At 53.5% G+C, this 10838-nt stretch overlaps 1 protein-coding gene across 1 annotated transcript in view; it reads left to right on the forward strand.

Moving 5' to 3' along the window:
* Window positions 1-10838, forward strand: part of LOC113205262 (cholecystokinin receptor-like) — a 198744-nt gene that overhangs the window by 15613 nt on the left and 172293 nt on the right. Inside the window, exon 2 of the mRNA XM_052267445.1 lies at window positions 3608-4323. Within this exon, the coding sequence (XP_052123405.1) occupies window positions 3976-4323 (348 nt within the window). The 5' untranslated portion in view covers window positions 3608-3975. The remainder of the gene's footprint in view (window positions 1-3607; window positions 4324-10838) is intronic.

Raw genomic sequence — 10838 nt, forward strand, 5'->3', positions numbered from 1 at the left:
GAGGGAGGGAGAGAGGGAAGAGGAAGAGAGAGACGAGCATGTCTTACGGCTCACCCCGTGGACGGGTATCAGGTCCCTGCGTCGAACGAGAAACGTATCACACTGATGAAAAGTGGAAAAGTTTATCTTGTAAATTTTTTTCATAATTGTGTTTTCCATGTAAAATTGTACATTTCCGAAAAGCGGTCGTAAAGTCACATTCGATATTCGATCCATAATTTTTTACAATTTGAATTCATCACTTTACAATTAGGCCCTTGCAAACATTTCTGGCCGAGTGTGTGGCGTTACCCAACTCGTTCGGCGATTTTTTTGGCTTGAACACCACAGACTTCACCCACCTCCACAAAAAACTGGATCCAAAACCAACTTTTCAATTATTTGTGTGCACTGCAAAATTCTTGCAGAGAATTTTGAAGCATTGCAAACTATTTTCATCGTAAGCTGTGGCGTTACGAACAATTTTCCTCGTAAGGTGTGAAGTACTAGTTCGCAATGTGAAGGATTTAGTTCGCAATACAAATCATTTTACAATGCTTATTTTTTGTTGTAGTTCTCCGCAAGCTTTTTACAGTGTGAGTGTAGGAACAGTATGATTATTAGAAATGGGAGGAATAGGGCCTTCGGCTGTCGGCTTCCGCCATCCGCATGTTCCCTCTCAAATCTACAAAGAGGAACGGTCTCAACCCCTCGCTCCTTTCGCGCGATCCCTTCGCCTCAAAGTAGAGAAGGGGAAGGATTTCTGTACTTGGTGTCTTGCCTCTTCCTCGACAGACAGGATTATCGTGAATTCCGCCGCCGAGCGTCTTACGTTAAAGGTATTACGCAAGTTGGACGGAGTGGGCTTGAGAGGGCGCGTTGATCTTATTGGTGGCTGCGCGGGGTGCTATGGTCCAGCGGCTGAAGAGGGGGGGGGGGGAGGGGTGGCACGTGCGCACATTTCACTCTATGTTTGGGTCATGTTTGGGTCTCGAAATTGCGGTTTTAAAATGTCTTTTTCAAACTTGATTACGGCATCCCCTTTTCTGACCTCGTTGCGCGTCAACATAGTGCTTCCCAGTACACTGTGAAAAATTGTCGTACCGGATATAGGAAAGTTTTCCATGGAAGATGTCGTACACTTACAATTCAAAATTGTAAATTTACAAGCACTGCGTATCGACTTTGAATCGAAGGTCAAGCAAGGGGGTTGTACAAACGACACACTCTGAAATACTTTTTGCGATAATTTTACTCATCTTTTTGCGATAACTGGTTGTGTGATTTTCATGCTAATAAGCGTGATAAAATTATTTTTTGCAATGCAATTTATTGGGATGAAATCGATGGAAAAACATTGTACAAACATTTATACTATCATGCAGATAGTTCACAGCTCCTGCTTCTCCCCCTTTAAAAAAGGATATTGGTATTTTAATCTTTGGGTCAGTTTTACGTTTGGTATATCATCAGGTGCGAGGGGACCTCGCCCGCCCACGCTGATGCCCCGCTGCCAGGCCCGCCGCCGCTCGCTGTCATCTCACATGAGCGAGCGCTCGGGGCCCGAACTTTACACCTAGTCGCGTGCGGCACGGCACGGAGTGGATGGCGACCGCGTCTCGCATTTCCCTGCGCAGCCTTCTCGTCGCCTCGAATCGCGGTGGCGGCGTTGAAGGCCATTGAGGAAGGTGAACCATGAAATCGAATCCCCGACGCTAGAGTATAGAGGCCTCATTCACACCCCGCTGTTCTGGGCGTTCTTCCTCCTGCGTCCCTGACTTCCGATCCCCCCCAATATCGGTGTATGATATCGCGTGCACATCCGTAAGCCTATGCCGGCCACGCCTGGCATCCCCACGCCGCGTATCGCTGCTTCCAATAACGCCGCACAAAACATCCCCCTGGGGAGTGCGTCACATTCTGCAAGCAATCTGTGTGTGTAAGCCAGAGAGGGCGAGGCGGAGGCGGGAGCAGGGGGCCGCGAGAGAGAGTTCACTGATCGCAATATTCGAGACAGGGTGACGACGGTGAAGCCAACTATTATCAGATCAGTGTCCGTGCCAACCGATTCCCAACCGAACCACACCACGAACCATAGAGCCGACTGATGCCACTTTGAACGAGTAGTATTTTAGACAGTCCCTACGCGACGTTATGTTTGTGCGCGTGCACCGCCCACGGTGCGGTCAGAGGGAATGACCAAAACGCAGAACTTCGTGATCGGACACGAGAGCGCGCCACCTCCCGTCCGCTGCCTGTCTCGTCTGCCGCCTCACCACACAGTTCGGTATTCAAAACAGTCATGGCGCCTTGGATAGAATTAATTATATTTGTCGTACAACTTTCAACGACCAGTTCAATGGCAGTCGCCGTTTCTATCAGGTAATGATTCGCAATGAATCTAATTTTTTGTTCTTGGTATTTTACAATAGTGTGTTGCTGCCGTCAATGGTTGAAACTGCAGGGAAACTGCTGGCCTTTGAGGTTATTAACCTCCCCATTAGAATATTATACGTGAAGTTGTGAAGTTGTGTTATTTCACAAGTAGGTGCAAACATGATGCCTGATGCAGTAGTGTGGATTAAGAGTTTACGATACGCAAGCGTGTTTTTCACGGTCCGCATGGTTACCGCAGCCAATGAAGAACCGTCGTAAAACGATGGGCTTGAAAATCAAGCCTGGCGTGAGAACCGCAATCGCGATTTGGCAAATTTGAATGAGGTATTTTACGAATAAGAAGAACAGAAGGAATCCCGGCTTTTGGACCATAACAAGTCGCAGGTCACTGGCGCCTAACGACACGGTTTCTCGTGTACCAGATTTTTGAGGTTCTCAGCTTTAAAATGATATAGAACAGTTATGACTTCTTTTCAATTTTAGTGGAGATACGCGAAAAACCGTGCGCTTGGCCGTGGCTTTGTTATGGTCCGGGAGCAGACGTCGGCCGGGATTCCTCCTGTTCTTCTTATTCGTAAAATACCTCATTCCCTCGTAGAAAAGGTCCCTTCGAATTAAAATATACTAAGACATTTTATAGTTTTGGTTAAAAAGTATCTAGATCAGTTCAGTAAGTTTGTATTCATCATCGCATCCACTGCTATCTTATTGAAGCAAATTAGGTTTCAGTTACGTTAACAGTTTTGACTGGGTGCATTATAGGTCGATGTGTATATATTTTTTTAAATTTTTAAATAAATAAATATTTCTAAATCTACTAATAAAAGAAAAAGATGAGTCCAAAGTCAGTTCTTTGCTGAGCAAAGCAAAGCTCTCTCTTGGAAAATTTCTCAGAAACTTCCGCCTGACACCCTAAGCAATACGTATATTTAAATGTATGCGAAGGAGTTAATTTGAAGGCAAAGCGTGTCGGAGTATCATAGAACTAAACGTAAGGTGTTAGACTGAAGTTGCTGAGAAAGTTTCTCAGAGAGGGCGTCGCTTTGCTCAGCAAAGAGCTGACGTTGGACTCTTCTTTCTCTCTCCTTAGTAGATTTAGAAAGAAGAACCGGGCGCTGGGGTAACCGTCTGATCTCGCCTCCTCCTCGACCCCGACTCATTTCGTGCCTGCCACGTCCCAATGCTCTCGATCCCGGTGCTTTTCTCAAAGGATTCGCGTCTTTCGTTGCAGCGCGCCGGCGAGCAGCTTTGTCGTCGTGGACTGCGACTCCATCGCGTCTGTCTCCGGGGAAGAGGATGAGAGCTCCGGGGCCGCGGCCTGTCCCGGGGCACTCAGAGCAGCGACACCCTCGGCTCTGTGTCTGCCGATGCGAGTGACGTTCCGTGTGACACCACCGTGCGACGCTACCGATGCTACCGTGTGACGCTGCCGTGTGACGTCCCGTGCGACTTTCCGTGTGACGACCGCGTGTGACGTTCCGCCGTGTGACAATCCGCTAGTGCGACGAGGTTCCGGATGACGCCTCGAGTGACGAACCGTGACATCGTGATCGCCTCGTAACTCCGGTCGCGACCCGCGCGCTCGACGACTGCGTGACGATGGAGGCGCCGTGGAACGCCAGCAGCGAGGCGCCGTGGGGCGGTAACGCGAGCGTGTGGCTGGAGGGCGCGCTGCTGGGCCGCGGCTCGTCGGGCCGCCCCGACCTCGGCACCACGCCGTGGACGCCGCTCCTGGAGCCCGGCCGGGCGCCGTCCGTCGCCGTGGGCCCCGTGCTGGGGCCCGCCGCCGCCAGCCCGGGCGCCACCAACGTCCTGGAGACGGGCCTCATCGTGCCCCTCTACGTCGTCATCTTCATCCTGTCCGTGGTGGGCAACTCGCTGGTGCTCGTCACCCTGGCTCAGCGCAAACGCATGCGCACCGTCACCAACGTGTACCTCCTTAACCTGGTGAGTAGCCGCCACCGTCTTACTTAGTTACCTCAACTCTGTTTTTCAAAAACATTTTTAGTCGATTTACTGCGTCCTGTGCGTGGGCACGTTGACTCTTTTGTGTCAGCAGTCAGACGGAATCGTTGCTTCTGTCGACTCATTCCACCTCCTGGTCGCCCCCCCTCCACCTCTTCCCCCCCTCTAATAATCCTGCACCCGCGTCGAAATTTGGCGCATCTACTTAGTTGTCGCGCCCGCCGACAGGCGGGGTGGGGGGTGGGGGCGATCGCAATCTCAAATTGAGATTCGCAATCACAACCGCCTGTGGGGCTCAACTCGACAACTTTCGCCCGCCGCCGTCTTTACTTTGCGCCCCCCGCAGCACGAGGCCCGCACTGAGACCCCCACCCGGAGTGCCTCCCGTCGGCCCGACCTTCGGCTCGTCTCCGAGGAGGCTAGGAGTCTGGCTCTCCCGGAGGCCGAGCCGGATGCTTTGAGCGCGCGCTCCCTCCTGCTCGGAGTGCTCATCATTGTTCGCCATGTGCCCTTTGCTTCACCCCCCGCCGTCATCGTGACCCCCCCCCCCACTTCCCCCCCGTCGACATCTCCTCATTGACCTCGCCCGCCCACCTGCCATTCACCTGGAATGCCTACCAGCTGATCCCCGTCGTCCAAGTGTGTCCTTGCCGCGCCTTTTCCTTATGGGCTGCTCCGCGTATCCCTGCCTCGCCCCACCGCGCCCTCCACTACCCCTCCCATGGGGTGTCCTGAATTTATAACACATTTTTTGTAAATATTCATTAAGAAATATATCGTAAATTGACGAGGATATTTTTCTACAGCGTGCGGTGAGCGATTAGAAAACTATATCGCGCTCAATCTTGCTCGCGTCTCACAGTGCATGGTTTGGGAATTTTTATCTTAATTTCAATTTCCCGAATACTAAATGCGATGTTGAAATTATGGCTAGCTGATCCTGGAACAGAAGTTTGATTTCCGAGTTCATTCTCAGCAGCTAGGAAGCAGGAAACACAATGAATTTGATTCAGGATGTCTGCATCTCATAATGAGAATGAGACCGAAATTAAAGCCAATCAGGTCGAATCAGGTGATGGTGTAACCCAAATTGGTCACATCCAGTTGATATTTGATGGTGCATGGATGGTGCATTTGCGTTTTCTGCCAGTGAGTGTTGGGTGCAGCATCTCAAAAGAAAATCCAAGTGAGGCGGTGCCAGGGGAAGAGAGCCTGGTAAGGATTGGAGTTAGGGCGTAATAGTGGTTCGCTTTAAAAGAAAAACACGGTCTATTTAGGGAAACCGCCGCTTCCCGGCGGTCGGGTCGGTTCGGCCCGGGCTGCGGTGCGCGGCATCGGGATGCAGAGCGTATCGCCATAAAAGGCTCTGAGAGATAAAGATAAAATGGCGAGAGGCCACCACCACCCGGACCGGCCAGGCGGGAGGCGGGCGAGGCGGGCGTGAGCGGGTGAGCGGGTGGGTGGCTACGGGTGGCGGCGGCCGGAGGGCAAGCGAGTAGCGTCCAGGCCAGGCCCTACCCGCCCGGCCCGACCCGACCATCTCTCATCCGCCCCCGCCGCCTGCCGCCTCCTCACGCTCCTGCGGTGGTTGCTGATCAAATAACTCGCGGGCATGCGGCGGCTGCTGCTGCTGCTGCTGTTTCTGCTGCTGCTGCTGCTGCTGCTGCTGCTGCTGCTGCTGCTGCTGTTGCTGCTGTTGCTGATGCCGCCGTCCGAGTCGGCTACCACTCACCGTGTTGTATACACTTCGTTGGCCCTCTGCCCTTCAGCCACCGGCACTCGCCACAAGCCGCCCACACTGGCCTGCTCATAGGCGTAAGCTGGTGGTAGTTAGTTTATTGCAAAAAAATGTGTCGCGCGTTGCGTTGCGAACCTAGCGACGTGTTCCTGCAACAACATCCTATCTCGAAAATGTGTCGTCATTCCCGCTCCCTGCCTTTCACCTGGTGCCGACAGGCAGACGTCACATTTTCGAGATAGGATGTTGTTGCAGGCACACGTCGATAGGGAACGCTGCAAATTATCGCCAATGGACTGTGTCGCATTAGCTAAATGATTGATGACTGATTTCCATTGAGCTTGGTTTTCCATTAGAAGGGCATGGCAATTTCCGAAAGCACTCGCTTACATCAGATATCACCAGAAAAATCCAGGAAAATATCGTACCTTCAAGAAGTGCTTCCTTTGTTTCAGAGGAAACGTGGACCCTTATTCCCCTCAAGGGAATTTGCCCAATTTAACTGAAATCTTTTAATCAAAAGTCAAAATTTTCTTTGGAACAATCGGAGCAAGTTTTGATGTTAAATCAAACTTACGCTTCTCTGAGTACCCGCTTGGTTGAGGCTCCATAATGGGCCACAATAAAATGAAACATTAACAGAACCGCTCGCATTGCTTTGCTAATTAGAAAGCGGATTACAGAGGGACTGCAAAAAAATAAATAAAAATAAAATAAGTAAGGGGGCAGAGGAAAGAAATCACGTTCTCCAATACGCGATTCAATATTTCCCGCTGGTGGTGATTAGCTCCGCGCCGCCGGGCATATTTTCGGACGTTCGGGCGCGAGACTGACAGAGACAGACAGAGGAGTGGGGAAGACAGATAGATGGGAGCTGGCCTCCAATCACGCTCCCTATCTCATGGCCGAGCCGAGAGCAAAAGCGAAAGGGAAGAGGAGAAAGGGCGGCAAAATAAATAAAAGTCTTTCGGCTCGAGAATTAAGGCGGTCATAATATTTTCAGACCGTGTCGCCGCCGGTGAGTCCCAACCTTTCCTCGCGCCCCCCATTCCCCCTCTTTACTTATTCAAACCGGATGTGCATGGGGGACAGGCGACGCGTGTTTTTTTCCTTTCTTTCTCTCTTTCTTTCCTTTTTGATATAGATATCCCTTTTTTCGTTCCTTCCCTCCCGCGCTCTCAGACGGGCGTAGGGCGTAGCGTGGCGTGGCGTGGTGTGGCGTGGCATGCTGTGGCGTGGCGCCGCTCGGCATGCCCAGCACGCCGCACCGGCACGTGTGAGCCCAAATCTCTGCCGGCCCTGCTCCCTGCTCCTGCTCGCCCTGCTCTCCGAGCGCAGACCTTGCAGGGTCGTTAACGAAATCTGCTAGGCGGGAGAGGTCGCGCGCTTGTGTGGGTAAGTGAGAGAGACAGAGAGAAGGAGAGGGCAAGCGGGAGAGAGGGAGAAAGGGCATGTAGTGTGTATGCTGAAGAGAGGGAGCAGTAAGAGGATGGCTTTCGCCCTCTGGCTGCAGGGCAGCGGGTTTCGGGGGATCTCTAGGCCACACTCGGGACGCCGGCCGCACCCTTTGGCCGCACCCACTCACACTCACTCGCCCCCAGGCATCGGCTGCTTCCGGTCGAGTTGGCTGCTCTGCCTCGCTCTGCTTCGCTCTGCTTCGCTCTGCTTCGTTCTGCCTCTTCCCCTTCCGCACGCTCGCGGCGTGCCAGCGTTCGGCCGGCCGGCTGCTTTGGCCCCTGTTAGTTCATTACGGGGCCCGGATTAAGGGAGAAGGCGTAACGGAGCAGTCGTGAGTGTGTTAGGGTGGGCCTTCCTGGGCCGGGCCCTCCTCGGCCCGCACGTCCAAGGAGCAGGGCCACGTGAGGCCGGGAGGCGTTCTGACAGAAGCCGTGCTGGGGTCAGCTGGACGCGTGCTGTGGTGGACGCCCCCGTCCCTCAAAAACAAAAAACAACAACAAACAAACAAAGCTGAGTACTTGCGGGTTAAGTTCACTGTACTGTACATGTACACTGTTATATTGTACAAGTAGACTGTACTTTTGTAAAAGTAGACTGTACCGGGTGTAACTGAGAATGCGCAACAGTGTTGCGGGTTTGCCTACCCAGTTAGCCCGTAAGGCGCCATGGCCCCTGCAGCCCTGGTGGGTATGCAATCCCGCAACACTGTTGCGCATTCTCAGTTACACCCGGTACTATTGTACAAGTAGCAATGTTAGCAAAACACGCGGTAAAGGCCTACGGTCTGCGCTGTAAATTTGTTGCCTGGTCCGGCACCGTAATTTTTGGTCAGGGACGTAACTTGAAGAAAATGTCGGGGAATTCGAATACAGTTCTTAGCTAAAACAAGAAAGTACAGTTCATACTATTACGGCCTGACCGTACGCTGAAAATACGGTGCGGACCGTAGGCAAACCGTATCTGCCTACGGTATTTTTAGAGTGAGACTGTACTATTCTACACGTACATTGTACTCCCAAAAGGCAGGTACTGGAAACCAAGTGGATGCACTCAGTTTACTCGAGTGATGCACTTGTTTCAAAGTACAGTATCTGAGTAAACTGAGTGCATGCACTAGATTTCAAACATACCACCTTTTTTGGGGCATACCTATACTTGATCCTAGAAATCAGTTTTTGGGCCGCAATTTCTGTGTACCGGGTGATTCAGAGCACGCGCCGCCGTGTTGCGGGTTTGCCTATCCTCGACTCGGCGGGCGCACGGGTGAGAGGTGAGGAGGGGACCCCTCACCTCCTCACCTCTCACCCGTGCGCCCGCCGAGTCGAGGATAGGCAAACCCGCAACACGGCGGCGCGTGCTCTGAATCACCCGGTACATATATACCTCTGTAAAAAGAAAACCTACAGCAAGTGCGTTAAGATTCCGTTGTTGTACTTGTAGTGTAGTTTATTACAAGTATACCCCCGGTATTATTTCCATGCGTCCTACATATTGCGATAACATTTTACAGCTTTTTATTGATGGAGTGGCGAGTGTTCATGACACGCGACCAGTGCGGAGAGTGCCATGTTGTGTGTGCCTGGCGTGCACATGTCTGCGCGCTCTGCCGCGCACTCACCATCGTCCCCAGTGCACAATGCTCGCAGTAGACTGACGATTATTCCCTGTGCCAAATTTATCCTCATTTGCTTATTGCACTGCACTCGCAGCCGCGACACACACGCCGCTCTTTGGTGTACGACACGACATGTGTGCAAATAATGTTTAGGGTGTGAATGACCTGCATTTTGTTACTACGCCATGTGCATCGCACGCACATACAACGCGAGTGCGGCGTGTTAGCCGCCCCGCCCCGCCGCGTCCCGCCGCGCCCCGCCGCGCCCCGCCGCGCCCCGCCGTGCCCCGCCGTGCCCCGCCCCGCCGGGCCACAACCCGCCACCTTGTTACCCCCGACCCCAATATAATTAAACTTTGATGAGCCGCTACTTACTGCTCAACGAGTGGGCGGCGTATCGTCTGGCCGCCAACTTTTCGCGAATTACAAGAGAGAGAGAGAGAGAGAGAGAGAGAGAGAGAGGGAGAGAGAGAGAGAAAGGGAGAGAAAGGGAGAGAGAGAAAGAGACCCTAATGAGCGTCTCAACCAGGCGCGGCTGGGCGGCGGTGGCGCCAGCGCGGAACATGGGCCGGCCGCCCGGGGCTGCATGTGAAACTTTTGAACAGAGCCACTTAGGCGCATATTGTGTTAGCAGGGCGGAAGGCGACGGAGACGGCGGCGGCCTTCTCTTTGGAGGAGCTATGGACGAGAAGCCGTACCCGCCCCCGCGCCTCGCGGCTTTACCCGCGGAACCACCCGCCCAAGCAGGGACCGGGGCCGACGGATTTTCCCCACCCTAACCCGGATACGCGGGTCTACCCACCCGCCCGAATCAGTTTCCCAGCCGGATTGTGTGTCCAAGTACCCGTCGTGGGTTTCGGGTTATTGAGAGAGCCCTACGGCGGTGGTCTACACCGCGTGTTGCTTGCCTCGGTGCGACGGTCAAAATTAACACGACTGGGCGGGGTGTGAACTTGGAGCCGGAAGGGGAGCTTCTGCCCTGTGGCTGTTTATCAACTTCAAAGCCCGTGGACCTCGGCAGCTCGGGCTCCCGCCTCTCTCTCTGACACCTCCCTCGGCACCCTCGGATGCCCATGCGCCGCGCATCCCGAAACCCACTGCTTGCTTTCCTCTGAGAGCCCATCATCCTCCACCCTCCACCCCCCTCCCCCATCTCTGCTCTCACTCTCGCTTTCGGACTTTTGTCGGCCTCTCTTGCCGCCTTTCTGTTTCCGCTACGGGTGTTTGTCTTCTCTCTCTCTTTCTTGCTTACGACGAGTCCCACCCATTAATTTTCTTGAATAGGACACTCAGAACTCCCTTCCTGTGGAGCCGTGCGTGTTTGTGTGCGTGGGGAGGAGGAGGGGGGGAGGGGATGTATCAGTCCGTGAATATTCAACAAGAACGCATCCGGGAAGTAGAGGGGGTTGTGTGTGCTGGTGCGTGCGCTGGTCCGGGTTGGGCATGCGGGGGGACGAGGGGTGGGCCTCCCCGTAAACAGCTGGACGGCGAGCGTGGCGTGGCGTGGCGTGGCGTGGCGGGGCGTGGCAAGATCTGTAGGCCACCGGGGCTTAGCAGACAGGAGTCCTCCTAACACTCCCTCGCCTTCTAGGCGTAGGCTAGCTGCCCAAGCTGGCAACTAATTGCAACAACGGGGATAGCCAACAAACCTTCCTTTGAACCCCCTCCCTCTCCTCTTCTCCCCCC

The sequence above is a fragment of the Frankliniella occidentalis genome, unplaced genomic scaffold, assembly GCF_000697945.3.
Source record: "Frankliniella occidentalis isolate FOCC.00 unplaced genomic scaffold, Focc_3.1 Scaffold52, whole genome shotgun sequence".
Taxonomy (NCBI): Eukaryota; Metazoa; Arthropoda; class Insecta; order Thysanoptera; family Thripidae; genus Frankliniella; species Frankliniella occidentalis.